At 37.8% G+C, this 18,600-nt stretch overlaps 1 protein-coding gene across 1 annotated transcript in view; it reads right to left on the bottom strand.

Annotated features, from left to right (window-relative positions):
• LOC306885021 (ephrin type-A receptor 7-like) overlaps positions 1–18,600 on the bottom strand; it is a 134,589-nt gene that overhangs the window by 90,386 nt on the left and 25,603 nt on the right. Inside the window, exon 3 of the mRNA XM_079441331.1 lies at positions 15,118–15,787. Within this exon, the coding sequence (XP_079297457.1) occupies positions 15,118–15,787 (670 nt within the window). The remainder of the gene's footprint in view (positions 1–15,117; positions 15,788–18,600) is intronic.

Raw genomic sequence — 18,600 nt, 5'->3', positions numbered from 1 at the left:
TATGTAGTATTCAAACAAAAACAGTCATCAATTCTTCTCTCTTTAGACCAAATCAATTAAGCTTAGTTATGAGAAATTTGAATCAAGGACTGAATTTGGAAAAACTGGTATTTTTCAGATAAAGTAGGTTTACTTAACAAGTATACATTTATTTAACATCTTTTGTTGGTTAACATTTATGACACAGATAATTAGGAATGCTGTCCATTTAAGACGGAAGGTATGTATGTAATAGCCTACTGACATACATTCAGTTTTCACCCACCTGTTTAAGCTCACTTAAACCATAACGGACTGTATTTCCATGAGATACTCTACATGATAGACCTTTGGACTGCTGTGTGTGTATTTGAGCACTGAGAACTGATCGCGCGCTGTATGAGAACTGAAGAAGTGGAGCGTGCGCGAGAGAGAGCACTTCTATCAGCGCGTTTCCACCTATCGCACCTTCACTAACTTTAAGTTATTCGACAATGAATTGTGACTCCTGGGAAAAATGGGACGTCTGGTCACCCACTCCCTAACCCTTTGGGTGCTGAGGCCATTGTTTCAGATCGCTAGTTCGCGTTTTGGTAGCCTATCCGTCCACTGCGGCTGCCATGAAAACGCACCTTATCCAATGACAGAGACACACATTTTGAAAGACAAGACTGTTAACTTAGCCTATAGGATGTATTTTGAATGTCCGGTAGTCCTCAAATAACATTTTAGTCCCGTCTCGTCAACGAAGATGTGGCATAAATTTCGTCATAGTTTTTATCATCAGATATTAGTTTTAGCTCGTCAACATCTCATCTTAGTCACAGAAAAAAGTTTCGTTGACGAATATTTTTCGCCGTCGTCGACGAAATTAACACTGGACAGCACATCACATGTCCCACCAGAGACAGTAATATATTGGATCACTGTTACACAACAATAAAGGACGCATATCACTCTGTCCCACGAGCAGCTTTAGGACTCTCTGATCACTGCTTGGTTCATCTTATTCTGACCTACAGGCAGAAAATTAAAGCTGCAAAACCTGTATTAAGAACTGTTAAAAGATGGACTAACGAAACAGAGCGGGATTTACAAGCCTGTTTCTCTCTCACTGATTGGACTGTTTTTGAAGCTGCTGCCACCGATCTGGACGAGCTCACAGATACTGTAACATATCAGTTTCTGTGAAGATGTGCGCATTCCTTCCAGGGCTCATTTAACCTACAACAATGACAATGTTGGTTCACACAACTCAGACAGTTCCGTCAGGTCAAAGATGATGCTTACAGAAAGGGGGATAAAGTCTTGAATAAACAGGCCAAATACACACTGGAAAAGGAGATCAGAGTGGCAAAGAGGACTTATTCTGACAAGCTAAGGAACAGATTCTCTTCCAGTGATTCTGCTTCAGTGTGGAAAGGTAAGAAAGATATCACCAGTTACAAGACACCATCCCCCAGCACTTTGGAGAATCAACAACTAGCAGACGACTTGAACGAGTTTTATTGCAGGTTTGAAAAATCACCACACACCCGCTCTGAACACCTCTCCACACAACCGTTCACACCTCCAGCAACCCCCCTCTCCCCCACACCTACAATTCAGATAAGTGAAGATGACGTGCACCAGGTCTTCAGAAAGAACAAAAGAAGGAAAGCACCAGGCCCAGACGGTGTATCACCAGACTGCCTAAAAATCTGCTTACAGACTGGAGGTTAAGGAGCTGGCTGTATGGTGCAGTCTTAACAACCTGGAGCTTAACACGCTCAAAACTGTGGAGATGATCGTGGACTTCAGGATAAACCCCCTCTGCTCTCCCCCCACTCACCATCATGAACAGCACTATGACTGCAGTGGAGTCATTCAGATTCCTGGGCACCACAATTTCTCAGGACCTGAAGTGGGACAATCACATTTGAGCCTATTGTAAAAAAGGCCCAGCAGACATTGTACTTCCATCCACCTGCCACAGGACTTCAGCTCAACTACCAAATCTGACCTCAGAAGACTACGGAGGGTAGTCCGGACTGCTGAGCGAATCATTGGTACGACCCTCCCCACTCTCCAGGAACTGTACTTATCCAGAATGAGCAAAAGGGCTGGTAAAATCACTCTGGACCCCTCACATCCAGCACACTCCCTCTTTGAACTGTTACCGTCTGGCTACAGAGCTCTGAGAACCAGATCAACCAGACAAAGAAACAGTTTCTTCCCTCAGGCAATCCATCTCATGAACACTTGACAATAAATGCAGAACACACAACTCTATTATACATTATTTATTCAGCTAAATAATAATAAAGCTCATTCTGATTCTGATTCTGATTGTGTCAATCACGTTTACACACTGCCTCTGAAACTTTTGTCCGTCATAAAATTTTTTGGATCAGGTTAGATTTTCTGTGTTTTCGCATCCGTAGCAAGCATTTTGATAGGAAAGGATGATGAATATGAAAAAAAAAAAACAAATAACTAAAAAATATCAGACCCGGTGTGCAAGGACCTTTAGTCATATTTTAGTCATCTGAACTGCTTTAGTTTTATTCGACTAAATGTCACAAGGTTTTAGATGGGTTTAATTCCAGTGCAATGCATTTATTAAGCATTTCTCTAAAATTTCCAGACTCATTATAGGATATAATCCTTGAGAAAACATCTAATAATTTATTTATTAGAAATAAATATTTCTTTCTTTTTTTTATATGAAACAGACAACAGCAACTAAATTAGGGTGTTGTAGGGTTAAAACCGAATGCACAGATACAATGTACATATTCAATATTTTCCCAACTGTTTACATTGAATCGAGCGTCAGCGTCAGTTCTGGCAGGCCAGGTAGTCAAGACGCTGCTAATGCTATTGCTTCAACACTGTCCCGCCAGCTGATCTGCTCCAGCTGAGCTGCATTAGCTGGGTAGCTCCCCTCGCTGCTCAATGGCCAAGCTCAAACAAGGCGCCCTATTTAAAGCACATTCAGTTTGCTCATACATGCTTGCTGCTCGCTACTGCTGCCCGCCACCTCCCCAGCTCCTCCTTATGCATAACGTGGCATTTTGCTTTGTCATGTTGCCTGCTCTGTTCACAGGGGGGATATTTTAGCTCTCACAGTCCTAAACTGTGTGAACGTTCCCTAATGCTGCTGCTGTCCTCTGACTCTCTGCTATTTCATGGTGCTCATGAAAGGTCAGAGGACTCCCTGAACAGAGCCATACCGCCAAATTTTAATTCAGGAACATCAACCTGTTTGCAATTATTCAATAAAAATTCTTAAATTATTTTTATTGTCTGTGTGTTCTTGACTTAATGGACCTGACAGAACTTAAGACATAACCAAGTGTTTACGTGAATACCTGTCAAAATGGGTAATCTGACATCATTTTTGTGTTTATTTCTCTGTTCATGTGAAATAAGATGTGAAAGATTTGAATTCAGTACTTGCGCGTTGTCTGAGAGGCGTTTTCTGTGTGCAGAAAACTGGTCTGAATACAGTTCTCCTTCACATTGTCATGCTTTTCAAATTTATCCATATGTCTGCTTTTCTCTTACTCCCAGATATTGAGATTGATGTGGAGCAAGTATCTTATTAAGTCCGGATACATCAGTAGGTTCAAATGTGCGCATCTACCCTCCCAACCATGCAGGATATGTGTGACCCTGGACCACAAAACCAGTCTTAAAGTAACACTCCACTTTTTGGAAATAGGCTCATTTTACAACTCCCCTAGAGTTAAACAGTTGAGTTTTACCATTTTTTAATCCATTCAGCCAATCTCCGGGTCTGTCGGTAGCACTTTTAGCTTAGCTTAGCATATATCATTGAATCGGATTAGACTATTAGCATCTTGCTCAAAAAAATGACTAAAGAGTTTTGATAATTTTCCTATTTAAAGCTTGACTCTCCTGCAGTTACATCGTGTACTAAGACCAACAGAAAATGAAAAGTTGCTATTTTCTAGGCTGATATGGCTAGGAACTATACTCTCGTTCTGGCGTAATAATCAAGGAAATTTGCTGCCGTACCGTGGGTGCAGCAGGCGCAGTGATATTACGCAGCGCCTGAAAGTAGTCCCCAGCTAGGTAACTAGTTATGATATAGTTGGGGACTGCTTTCAGGCGTTGCGTAATATCATTGCGCCTGCTGCACCCACGGTACGGCAGCAAATTTCTTTCTTTTCGACTTTTCATTTTCCATCGGTCTTAGTGCACGATGTAACTACAGAAGAGTCAAGTTTTAAATAGGAAAATTATCGAAACTCTTTAGTCATTTTTGATAACCAAATGCTAATGGTCTAATCCGATTTATTGATCAATGCTAAGCTAAGATAAACGTGCTACCGCCAGACACGGAGATCGGCTGAATGGATTCAAAAACGGTAAAACTCAGCTGTTTATCTCTAGGAGAGTTGTAAAATGAGCCTATTTCCAAAAAAAGTGTTCCTTTAAGTGTCAATTTTTCAAAATTGAGATTTATACATTATCTGAAAGCTGAATAAATAAGCTTTCCATTGATGTATGGTTTGTTAGGATCAGACAATATTTGGGCGAGATGCAACTATTTGAAAATCCGTAATCTGAGGGTGCAAAAAAAATCTAAATATTGAGAAAATCGCCTTTAAAGTTGTCCAAATTAAGTTCTTAGCAATGCATATTACTAATCAAAAATTATGTTTTTATATATTTACGGTAAGAAATTTACAAAATATCTTCACGGAACATGATCTTTAATTAATATCCTAATGATTTTTGGCATAAAAGAAAAATCAATCATTTTGACCCATACAATGTATTTTTGGCTATTGCTACAAATATTCCCCAGCGACTTAAGACTGGTTTTGTGGTCCAGGGTCACATATGTTCTGACTGGATCTCTTCCCAAATCGTACCTCCCTAGCATTTTCGTATTCGTTGATGAAATGTCAATGGATTTTCGTCATAGTTTTTGTCATTCAAAATTTGTTTTATTTTGTTATAGTCTCATTTTCGTCAGTAAAAATGTTGACAAATTATGCTGAAAATTATTTGTCATTGAAATTAACACTGAAGGGTACCACCCTAGTGACAACTTTTGTACCTTTTTTTCTGAGAGAGTTGAGTTTCTGTTGACCATATTTAATGTGCTCTATTTGTGTTAATCAACTCTGTTAAATTTATAAAGCGATTGCGTCTCTTCAGAAACCTGTGATTTAAACTGCTTTATTAATATATATAACATTTACTACATCTATGAACTTTTTGAAACATCAAGGTTTGGGTTGCATGCACTTTCAATGGAAGAACAAATTGCTTTTTCATTTTTAATATCTTTAACAATATCTTCATTTGTGTTTTGAACACAAACAAAATGGGTTTGGAATGGCATGAATGTGAGAAATTGATGACAGAATTTTCATTTTTGGGTGAACTAATCCTCTAACAACATGCTAACATCAAACTCTACTGAAAATTAACTGAAGTCTCCCATGCAGAGCGCTATTTGTGTGGCATGCAGTGTTGCTGTCTATGTAAAGCACTCCAAATCAGTCACTTTTGAAGTGTCATGAAATTTGGGATGCTGCCTTAGAAGGCACCTGCCTGTATAGACAGTATGTAGTGAGGCAGCTCACAGGGTTTTGGAGCAGAGTTAATGTGTGTAATTTATGTATGACACTCTACTGTGGTTACTGTCACAGTTTTGTAGCTCTGTGGAGAAATGAACCTGTTGAGATGTTTTTTTCCCCCTTCAGTGAGCATTTGTGTGAAAGAGAAAGAACTAGATAGGCAATAGAGGTTGAAGGTGACCCTGTGGCACAGATCCAGTTCTGTTTGACCCAAGACACTTGCAGAAAAACTCCCCCACCCACACACACACAGACAAAGGCAGAAGCCCCACCATGTGCCAGGAGACAAATGGCTCCATCAGCCCATGTTTTGCATATGGTTGTATGCGTATGTGCGCTAACTGTACGCAGTTGTCCACGCTCAGCAGTCTCTCAAAAGTGTGAATTTTTAAAGCTGCAGCTCTGGAGATGATGAACACTAGTGAGTGTCCACGGGGGAAGAATCACAGAGCCTGTACCAGATGGGTATAGGTGGCATGATGCCAGCCAGAACAAAGACTGGGGTGCCAAGCCACAAATGGCTGGCTGTCTTCCCTACACATACACACGATAATCTCACCATCACACTGTAAATTATGAAAGAAAGAAAGAATTAGTTTTTAGAATATAGTATTTAGCTATTTATTAGTACTTATTAAGCACATTTTGCATGACCATATTCTACATCCCTAATCCTACCAAATACCTACCTATCTATCTACCCATCTATCTACCTACCTATAAGCAGCAAATTAGGAGTTTGAGGTAAAAGTCATAATTAATGGCTTGTCAATTGTGAAAATTGGACCTTAAAATAAAGTGTGACCAAAGAAAATCATAATAAAATCTGCAAAACAAGTGAAAACTTATATGGAGGAATAAAAAGTAAAAATGAATAATGGAATGACAGAAAAAGGCATAACAAACAAAACAACAAAAGAACAAATAAATGGAAGAAAAAAGAAAAAATGAAGCAAGAAAGATAAAACAAGCAAAAGAACGAACTAAACAAAAAATAAAATAAACAAACGAAACATGAAGAAAAGCAAAAGAACAAACAAAAGAAACAAACAAATGAAAGCAAGAAAGATAAAACAAGTAAAAGAACAAACGAACATTCACACAAACTAAAAGGTAAAAAAATTAAAGAAAACAACAGACTGAACTAAAAGAAACTGAAGAACAAAAACAAAAGAATTTTCAAAAGAGAAAGACCACTGTGTTTGAACTAAGCTGCACAAGGGTGTGTGTGTGTGTGTGTGTGTGTGTGGAAATATGGCAGACGTTGGAGTGAGAGTCGCCACACACCAGAAAGATCTCAGCAGCTGCTGCAGCCTTAAGACTTTTCGAATTATACATCTGTGAGTTACAACAGCACCTTTAATTAAACTACTACAAATCACACACACACACAGTCCCATGCTTACATGTCTAATTATGTTTTCCCCTTTTTCCTCCATTCTCTCTCCGTCATTAGTTCTTATTTTTCCTTCTTTGCTTCGTTTGTGCCATCTCTGTAATTACTCATAGTGCCTAACCTTTCTACACATTCACAGCATTTTATTTCATCCTCAAAGTCCAGCTATAAATGACCATTATATTAAAATGGGTTGGTTTTGCTACTCTACCTTTAAGACGTGTCTGTTTGTGCCTACTGTACCTTTAAGACACTGCAACTAACTAAACATGCCTTCTAGATGGACGGGATGAAAAGCTTCAAATTAATGTAAATGCACAATTTTTTTTTTCAAATGTGTTTGTTAAAGCAGATGGTCTCTCGAGAGCTGCACTTGCTGGTACATCACATTGCATCAGATCAGCTGCTCTCTGACACGCAGCAGCTACCCACAGACACAACGAATGACCTGCACTGCCCCCAACACACACACACACACAGTATACAAGTACACTGAAATGCCCTCTGGTTTTCAGCATTTCACCACTTTGTCCTCAAATTAAGCTTCTACTCACACAGTCATTCAGATATAGATGAAGAGAGACAGAGAGTGGGAGAAAAAAAACAGAGACAATGGCTTCTCATCTGATTCATTTAACTGAAAGCTTTGTCTTTGTGCTGAAACATTCGGCACATCTCAGATGATCTCTTATCATATGAGCTTTTAACGTGACTAAAATGTTGCTTCCTGTCTTCTCTTAAGTAAAACATGAAACATCATTTACAACCCATTTTACTTCTAAAACATGACATATTCCTGAGTAAAGGAACAATAACTATAAAGATAACTATATTAGTATCCCCAATAATGCATAATAACGTTCTGTTTATAACAAGCATGCACAGCAGTTATGTTGTCTGTCACGTTCAATAATATATAAAACAAAACAAAACCATTATAAGTTATTTGGCTATTGGGTAATACTATCCAATTGCCTGCATGACCTAAGCAACATCAGCGGAAAAACAAGTTTTTATTTTGATTAAAGATTATGAGGGATATTATTTCTTTGAAATAACATGCACTGCTGAATCAGTCACAAAATAAACATGAACATTAATTAAAAAGAAAATTTAGTTTTCCATTGCTCACGGCCCATTTCATTTTTGTAACGTCACATAATTCTAAGTGAAACAGCAGTAATGAAAGCAAGAAAGAAAAAGAAAAGATTAAATACAATCAAAAAAAGAATAAACAAAAGAAAGAATAAAGAATATATGATTAAATTGTAGATGCGCATTTTGCATTAATAAAGTAAATAATGTGAATCTTGATTTCATGTTAACTTGAAATCTTCAAATGTTCGATGACAGACCAACTGATGAACAAAACAAGGCAAATATCCACAAATCCTTCTGCTACAAGTTAAACTGTAATGATTAGACTTCACACGGTTTATCAGAATTTGCATTTATCACTGACTGAACATAAATCAGAAATACCGCTCCAGTAACCCTTAAATCCTTTCCTGCATTTTCAGACAGAACACAGGCCCACAGCGGCCTGCAAATAATTAAATGTGATGCTTCAAGGCTCATGGCCTCTCTCTCTCACACACACACACACACACACACACACACAGAGAGAGTCCTGTCAAGTGCAACCTCTCCAGACACAATCAACAGCTACTCATGGCCTGGGTCAATACTATTGAGCCATTTAGTTAAAACACACTCACTCTTGCACACACACACTGACGCGTAACACATAAATCATACTCGCACTCTTCAGAATCGCCGTTCATTCTTCACTCATTAACATCACTTTCTCCTTCTCTCACTCACACACACACACACACACACACACACACGTACAGGCGTCCAAAAATGCCGACCCACAGCACACAGAGAGCGGACAAATCCACAGTATGCTTGAACAGTTTAGTGAAGCATTAGAGCTGATCAATAGCTCAGAGTTCCTGAGAGAGCAGCGAGTCTGCCCCGCACATCCATCTCATTAGCATTCCGCTGAGACCTGAGCTCACACCGAGTGACACCACTGCAATCTTCAAATTCACCGGCTCTCCTTCCCGTCATCCCTCAATCCTTCAGTTCACCTCATCCATACTTCCACTGTATTTCTGCTTCATTATTCTTCTTTGAATTAATGAATATTGTGTGTTATTCTGTATATTTTTCACAACTTTTATTGACAGAGAGAGACAGGAAAATAACGAAGATAGGGGGAAAGGATCAGGAAGTATTGCAAGTCAGACTCAAAATGGCATCACCTGCATGAGCACTAATTCAGTGTGTTCGTACAAAAAAACTAAACAAAACTAAACTAAATAAAGCAAAAACAAAACAAAAAATAAAAATTAATAAACAAATAAATAAATACACAAATAAAAAAATTTAATTAAATATAAAATAAAATATTAAACATTAATATGTAACAATAATGTAATAATGTAACAGTGCCAAAAAAAAAAAAAAAAAAAAAAAAAAAAAAAAAAAAAAACTCACTGCTCTTATCTTTCATTGTCTTTGATGATGATTTAATTACTTGGAGAAACCTGAATAAATAGTTAATTGAAAAATTCTAGAAAGAAACATTACATTTTTCTATTTAATTTGTTAGTACTAAAAGAGTTAAATAAAATAAAACAAAGCAGCATGTTTGTTTTTCCTATAGAATCAAAACTAGCATCAAGCTTTGTGCAAATTACAACCCGAATTCCGGAAATGTTGGGACGCGTTTTAAAATGTGAATAAAATTCAAACTAAAAGATTTTCAAAATCACATGAGCCAATATTTTATTTACTATATAACATAAAAGTGGTTCTTTGGCTTGTAATCATAGGGGAACCACTTTTGGTGCCGTTTAGCACCAAATCTTGGTACCTCAGTGGTTCTTCAGCGGTTCTTTGGCAGCGCTACCATATACAGAACCTATTAAGCTCCTGTATGGTTCTTCAGTGGTTCTTCGGGGTGATTAAGGTGCTATATAGCACCACTGCCTTACAAAGAACCGGTTAAGCCCCTTTAAAGGTTCTTTACGAGCCAAAGAACCACTGTTGGTGCTGTTTAGCACCATTTTTGTTGAAGAAATAGTGCAATATGGCACCTCTTATGGTTCTACATAGCACCATTTGACAAAGGTGCTGTATATCACCTTTGAAGATATGGTGCTATCTAGGACCAAATGTTTTCCCCCTATGATTACGAGCCAAGAACCACTTTTAGTGCTATATAGCACCATTTTTTTTTTTTTTTTTTTTTTAAAAAGAGTACAGGTTTCCAGCCGCTGCAGAGTTCATGGTCGTCTTTGACGTATTTTTTCATTTAATGATGCATCAAATGTTCTCTATAGGTGAAAGATGTGGACTGCAGGCTGGCCAATTCAGCACCCGGACTCTTCTACTATGAAGCCATGCTGATGTAATAGCTGCAGTATGTGGTTTTACATTGCATTATTGAACATTTATTGTTCAGCTGAAATACACGTCATCTGGAGGGGAGCATATGTTGCTCTAAAACCTTTATATACCTTCCAGCATTCATAGTGCCTTCCAAAACATGCAAGCTACCCATACCGTATAGACTTATGCATTTTTTAAGTATTCCACAATCTTTTTACGCACTCTTTCACAGATTGGTGAGATTCTGCCCATCTTTACTGCTGAGAAACTCTGCCTCTCTAAGACATCCCTTTTATAGCTAATCATGTTACAGACCTGATGTCAATTAACTTAATTAGTTGCTATATGTTCTCCCAGCTTTTCAAAATTTCTTGCTTTTTCAGCCCTTTGCTGCCCCTGTGCCAACTTTGAGACCTGTAGCAGGCATCAAATTTGAAATGAGCTCATTTAGTGGATAAAAGTGTAAAATTTCTCCATTTAAACATTTGTTATGTTCTTTATGTTCTATTGTGAATGAAATATTGGCTCATGTGATTTGAAAGCCTTTTAGTTTTCATTTGATTCAAATATAAAAAAAAGTGTCCCAACAATTCCAGAATTCGGGTAGTAACTTGTTTTGGTATCCAATACTGAAATTTGGGTATCATCACAATCCTAGTCAGAGCACGTGTAATAAATACAATATTTTGTGTTTTTCATGCTCGGTTTACCATCTTCCTCCAATTTAGTTTTTTCTCTCCATCTCTCTCAGGTTTCATCCCAGTGTTTCCCCTACAATGTATTAAGCAGCGGCGCAGCGCCGCCGCTGGATTTTCAGCGCCGCTGAAAAATCTTCACATGATCAGTAATATCACGACATTCACATCATTCACTTACATACCTAAAAACACAAACATGGCGACCGGCGGCGCTGCTAATGCGATGGCTCTGAATCCACTTGTTGACAAGAAAGGGGCAATAAGGGGCCGTTCACATTCACGTTCATATGCAAATATTTCAAATGTGGGCGCGCGGAAAGCGACGCGGCACTCTCGTTTTGCGCTCCTCTGTTCATGGTTGCATAGCAACGACAGACGCCACGGGAGAGCGAGCAAGCGCTTGTGGAAAGGAGAAAGCGAACTGCGAAATTGGTACCGAAAACCGTGAATTTTCACTGGTATTGAAAATACCATTCATTTATCAGATGGGTGAAATCCTGTGGCATACCAATCTCCAGTGTGAACTGTGAGCGTGACTTTTCCACACTGAATAGGGTGATTTTAATCAGATCCATTATTCATTCATTAAGACATATTGACGTGATTTCGGTATACCTACAGCTCCATGCAGATACCTGGTACATACCTTTTTTCACAAAAAAATAACCCAACATCCGATCAATAAAAACTCACCTGATATGACACCCTACATGATATGAATCTTCTATGAAAAGCCCAGAAAAATTAAGTGCTCACAGATTGGGTGTGGCCCTTGCCATTAGGATAAAATTTTCAATAAATTGTAAATAATCTTTTTCTGGGTTGTGCCGTTTCATTTTTCCACTATTTATTTCTACCTTACAGCTGAAAATTAACACTAAAGAAAAACATTAATAATCCTGTCCTAATCTTGTTTGTGATCAGTTCAAGGTACGTGCTGCAATAATCATGCCTTCTGTTGATGGTATGTCAAGTTTGTATGTCTCAAAATGTGCATTTCTATCCACAAAACTTGCCAGAAGTCACAGTTTAAGGGGTTATTAAAAAAAATAAATAAATCTTCCGGGGGTGCATGCCCTCGGATCCCCGCGAGCGTCTTGGTAACAACCTCCGGCACGTAACAGCACTGCTGGAAAAATTTATAGGGGAAACACTGCATCCAATCTGTCCCTTCACACATTCCTCAGCTCCTGCCCGCTCTCTGATTGGCTGTTGGTTTTTGCCTTCCAGTGACATTAAATGTGTGGTGTGAAATCCTGTTAATCGCTGGCCTTTGAATCATCCTCTCTTTGGAGAGTTATGACAAGCCTTTTCTCTGATGTAGTAACACCATTCACACAGACAGCTCATCATGACTAAAACATCTGAAGCATCATACACTCACATTTTCAAACAAAGTGCATGTGGGCACAGCTAAACACTCAAAAAGATAAAGGGAGTCTAAAAGAAAAAAACTCCTTTCTCAGGTGAATGACTAGTTGACTACCTAAAACATAACAAAAAGAAACTGAACGTGATGTTAACCCAGAACATTCCTTAAAGAAATAAGAAAAATAAATAAGTTCAATTTTTTTACTTTAAAGTTAATTTAAAAAGTCTGAATGGCTACTGTGTATTAAAATTATGGAGCTGAATTAATTAGAGCCGAATCACGTAGAAAATTAAGAAGCAGTGTGAGGGATTGAATATAGAGCTGCCTTGCCTTGACCCTGGAATATTTGCATATTTCTGTGAGTGTTGATTAGTAAACTGTCATTGTGGCTATGTGTGAATAGTGTACTGAGACACAAATGAGGTGAAACAGGAAGTCAGTGACAGGCTGTGTTTGGACATATGTATCAGCTCACACTGAGGAGAATTAAGAAGTGTTAGCGAGGGGCAAGTGGGAGATGGCGAGCGTCATGTGTGGGGTTTGATAGTCCGTCTCACCCACAGTGAGTGTGACCGAGTCTGTAAAAGATCATCTGGGGATACAGGACTAATCACAGAGCTGAGATGACAGCGAAGACTGACATAAGCATGGAGAGCGAAATTGAGAGACCTCACACATTCAGACAACATACAGTAAATACTAAACAAGGGAAAATACCACACTCCGCCCCCCAAAAAATACTGTGGTAATATTAAGGCACAGAAATGTCATTAGATGGCAATACAATGGGAGTTTGAAATTTATACAGTACAAAATAATCCATGTACTACAGCAATTACATACCAAAAATATCACGGTACAATGTTGGTTTCACACATGAAAACCATGGTAATTAGATACAACGGTATAAATATAGATACAACAGGCTTTTTATGAGCTCCAAAAACCATATATGATATTATTATGTTACATCATGTTATTTTATATTATGTTACGTTATGTTACATATTATAAAAACTTACAATATATTTTTAAAGGAGCCTATCCCAAAACAATGACCATTGTAAATAGGCCTACTGTATTGTATAATATTGTATCATATTATATTATATAATATAATATTGTATTGTATTATATTATACATTTATATTATTAATAATTCATATTACTACTACTACTACTACTACTACTACTACTACTATTATTATTATATTTCTATTCTATTCCATAATATTATATATTATAAAACAACAACAATAATTTTAAAGGAGGCTTTTTTTAAAAAAAGGGGCCTATCCAAAACTTGTCAATGTCATATTAAATTAGCAAAATAATAAACAAACAATAAAAATTAATGAAACATAAGAATTATAGGTATGCACAAGTTTACGCATCACATCCCTTTCAAACCTATGCAATTTATCATTAAAGAGCTTCGGGTTTACAAACAACAGAAATTCTTTAAATTTGCCCAATATGTATTTGTTTGTAAGTTTACTTCGCCCACGTATCGCATGCCTCTTAGTGATTTATGATTCATTGACAACAATAACAAAATAAAGACACAATGCAGGGTCTGTTATAACAGCCTGCTGCTGTACGTGTGAACTGACTACAACTCCCACACTGCATCACACAATTCTTCAAGATGGACTGTGAAATATCACACTGACAAACACACACACACACACACACACACACACACAGCATGTAGCGGCTGTTGATAACGCAGTGACGCACTGGTCAAATGACATACAGCTGTAGTGGGAGGAGAGATTCCACCACCCAAACACTGACAGACAGAAAGCTCAGAGAGCATGACACTCTCAGTCAGCGCTGACGTATTTCTGACCCTTGAAGTGAAACCGAACGGATGACTGTTAGTGTCGCTGACCCACGTCAAAGCAACCAAACAGCTGGGAGCTTCTAAAACTGTCATGTCACACATCTAAAAATGCAATCTGACTAAATCCTCCACATTTGAAAAGAAGTTGGGTTTTAAATAAAATGAAAATGAAATTTGTCATCATTTACTCACCCTTATGGTGTGAAAAATGGTCAGAATGATGTGTTTATAAATGAGACCGATCTAGTTTTGCTTACTGATTTAATGATGCAGTTGCAATGGTTAACAGCTCACTAGACAGTAAGTATATATATGAATGGTTCATTTTTATCAGGACTCAGAATATAGTGAATGATTGATCACTTTTATATGGTATTTTGCAGTGTTTTTAAAGATTACATGTTTCAGTCCATATTAATTGTACAAACACTGAAAATATTAACACATTTTTAAAGAAATTTCAGTCACACTTTATTTCCAGGTCCAATTCTCACAATTATCAAACCATTAACTACAACTTTTGCCTCAAACTATTAATTTGCTGCTTATTAAGTAAGTTAGTTGTTAAGTCAGTCATGCAGGTGTAAAATTAAGGGTGAGTAACTCATGACAATTTGCATTTCTGCATGAATTACTATAATAAACAGACCAAACTTTTCATCATCTGGCAAAAAAAAACCCCACTGATAACCTGCATAAATCATTATGAGACTTCAAGGACTGCTTTGATTTCACCAAGGTTGCTGTGTGTAAAACTCAAACCATAATGCACTTTAAACTTTTGTGCTACAGTACAAAGTTTTGGGTAGAAGAGTGTTTCTTACCCTCACAGCTGCTGTGTCCCTCCTCATACCCAGCGCTGCAGCTGCATTTCCCGATGGGCACCAGCCACTCCCCTTCAGCACTGCAATGCATTCTGGGAGGACTGTCTGTGTCCACCTCAGAGTTATTCACGCACGACCCTCTCACCTCCACCAGAGTCGAGAAGGCAGCTTCAGCTACCGTATCCGGGAACACTGCTAAATTCTGCACCGTTGACAAACAGCGTTTGTAGTACACTCTCACGGAAACCAGCGCCACGCACGCACCCACATCTTGGAAGGCCAGATGGAATCCTTTGCGGTTGAGATGTCCTATCTCACGGACTTCGGTGTTAAGTTTCATCTTACGTTCTCCCAAATCACCCTGCGTGAAACTTTCATCCGCCGCAATGGTGTCGATTTTGCTGTAGCGGTCTTCGCGGGTGACGTGGCCCAGGTCCCAGTCGGACTCGGAGTAGAGGAGGTTGAAGGTCTCCTTACAGCTACCAGACACGCCTGGGATGCTGTTGCAGTCTCGCAGGGTGAACTGCAGCTCGATGAAGATGCGCTGGCCGCCCTGCCGCCATATCCAACCCGTCTGGAGCCAGTTGTTCTGACTGGGCTCCATCACGTTGCATACTTGATATGTGCGAATAGGCTTGTATTTCTCATCGACACCGCTGATTTCCTCCCACTGAATTGAGAAGAGAGAGAGAAAAAAAAAAGGTTTCAAATGAAGAAATGTTTGAATAAGAATCACGGATTGTAGATCTAGACACTATTGCAAAGCTTTTTTTTGACATTTACCTCTTAACACAAAATAAAAAAATTAAATAAACTAAATAAGTACATTTTAATAAATAAATAAAATAAAAACATTGGACAATGTACCAGCTTTTGACTGTGCTTTAAAATCATGGCCTTTTAACTATTAACATTGGTGAAAATAAAAATAAAAACATTTTTAAACGCTACCTGTGGTACATTAAATGCCTAAAAAGGAGACATTTTGGGGGGATATCTATATACACAAAGATGTAAATTAGTATCTTATTGCAGATTTATAGGCCTAATTTTTTCAAAGAGTAAACATGAACAAATCATTTTCTAAATGTCAATAAGAGCATCATGTTGGCATTTATACTTGTAGTGCATACAGTTTATAAAGCTTAATGCCAAATCAGCTACAGTATATCAAACACAGAATATATTAAGACTAAAGCATCTTCAATCAGCACCACAAACAAGCTCATTGTCTTGTAGAGAGGTTATAATGAGCCTCTGAAGACGAACACTCTCACAGTGTTTTCACAATTAATTGCAGTGTAATGAAGATCCTTCGTTTCTGAGGGAATTGAGCAGTTTGAATCCGCATCTAAGTTTGGCAGTCTCTCTCCACAGATAAGACTATGAGTGGCAGTGAATTTCAACGCATCCTGTTGAAAACCAAAGAGAGAGCCAACCTGTGTAGCATGTATGCATGTACGTGTACGTCCACGCAGCTGTGGTGGGCAACGTCTGGGAGCAGGAGACAGAGGATTTAAATCGCTGTCAGGTCCAGAATTAACAAGCTAAACAAATAACAGCTTGTAGCGAGTCCCCAGCATGCAGTAGTTTTTCCTCACAGATAATGTTACGAATGACGGAATGTGTCCGTCCTGAGCCGTCCTCTGTAAGGCTTATTGCTCATCTCAGCTATGAATCAAGCTATGCATGTAATCTTTAGCACATGGTTTAGCATTGAGAAAGAGAGAAGAAGATGTAAGATGGGAGATAGGACACAGAAAGAGACAAATGGGGTTTATCTGGTGAGGGCAAAGCAGTCCATACTGGGATTACAGCAGGGATGAGTAAGTAATACAGTTGGGGAATCGAGACACAGAAAAGAAACAAGAAATAGACCGGTAAAAGGTAAAGATGCGGGGGAGGAGAGAGATGGAAAAAGAAATTGGGTATAGGGTTTAGTCCAAAATCCCATTGAACAGCAACTACATTGATGTATGTCTCACAAATCTCAAGTACATCATAACACATTAACACTTGATTGTGAATTTGGAGTCAGATATGACTGAAACCAATGACTTGCAATTCAGTGAATGAGTCAGATGTTAATTCAGTAAACACTTAGAATGATTCAGTCAGCAAGTGAGCAGTTTTAGACCAATGGCTTCATTGGTTATGAGTCGTTTGGACCAATTCATTAAACAGAACCAGACTACAGCGGTCATTTGTTTACGAACTGGATTACACTGGTTTACAGCCGTTGTGTCGCAACAGAAGCATCCAAATTTTATGTGCTGAGAAATAGGCGAGTATTTTAGAATTTAGTGAGGTACATCATCCACATTGGTGAAGGATTAGAGATATTCATGTACCATTAATTTAAGCAAATGTCATAAAATTAAACTGGTACTGTTATTTATGTATTTACCTATCTATAGTATTTATACATTTTATTCTTTTCTTTTAACAAACGGAACAGCTTTCTGAATAAACAGAAGTCTGGGTTTATACTGAGTCTAGGTTATTACTAGCAAGTTCAAATGCATTCATTTATTTAAATTAGAGTTGGGACTCAGGGAACTCTTATTAAAAACAGTTCCATTAAACATACTTACATAATTTCATACTTCAGATTTTACATATTACAAATTCAAAATTAATACGCAGGCAAATTTATTTATTAATTTTAAGGGCTGAAACTAACAATTATTTTGATAAACGATTAATCTGTTTTGCTTAATTGGATGAAAAAAATCCCATCTTTATTTTATTTTTTAAATTTTTTTAAGTTATTACTGTACTCCCTCTCTATTGCGCTCCATCTGTTTGTTCAATTCAATTCAGTTCAATACAGGACACTTTATTGTCCCTGCAGGGAAATTTGTCTTGGACTCATGGTGCTCACATACACACTGTCCGGTCATTTTTGTAGAGAAACAATGGCTAGAACACAACAATTTTATTACATCCATCAGTACACAGACAATAGACAAGAATATACTCAGAAATAAAATACAAGCCTAAAACATAAAAATCTATTAGACAATACAACCGTTAAAAAAAACAAAAAAACACTCAATTACACTATTACACTCAACCTCTTCAGCATTATGCAAAATGGAATACAAGAATAAAGATAAAAACGTTAAAAAGTGGGGAATGCGCCAAGGAAACATGTCTATAACACATTAAACAGCGACCCACATCAAACGTTATGTTTATTCATTTGTTTAAAGCTTTTAATATAAAAGCACTCTGCTTGGTTTTGCATTTTCTTCCTGCAGGAGCTTACACTGTGACATCTGCTATGTTTCAGATGTGTTTCATAGAAAGTTTCAAAAGTGTTACTCACTACTGTAAAGTGACATGACTGGTGGATGTTTTCCACAATCGCTTTGTTATTAATTATTTTAATTTTCAATTGTTATCAATTTGATAATTTATTGTTTCAGCCAGACAATGAACTATATGATGGTTTTAATGGTATAGTCTACATCTAAGATG

The sequence above is a fragment of the Barbus barbus genome (genome assembly GCF_936440315.1).
Source record: "Barbus barbus genome assembly, chromosome: 19".
Taxonomy (NCBI): domain Eukaryota; kingdom Metazoa; phylum Chordata; class Actinopteri; order Cypriniformes; family Cyprinidae; genus Barbus; species Barbus barbus.
Note: the sequence above shows the minus strand (reverse complement) of the source record. Positions and strands in the feature narration are given on the sequence as shown.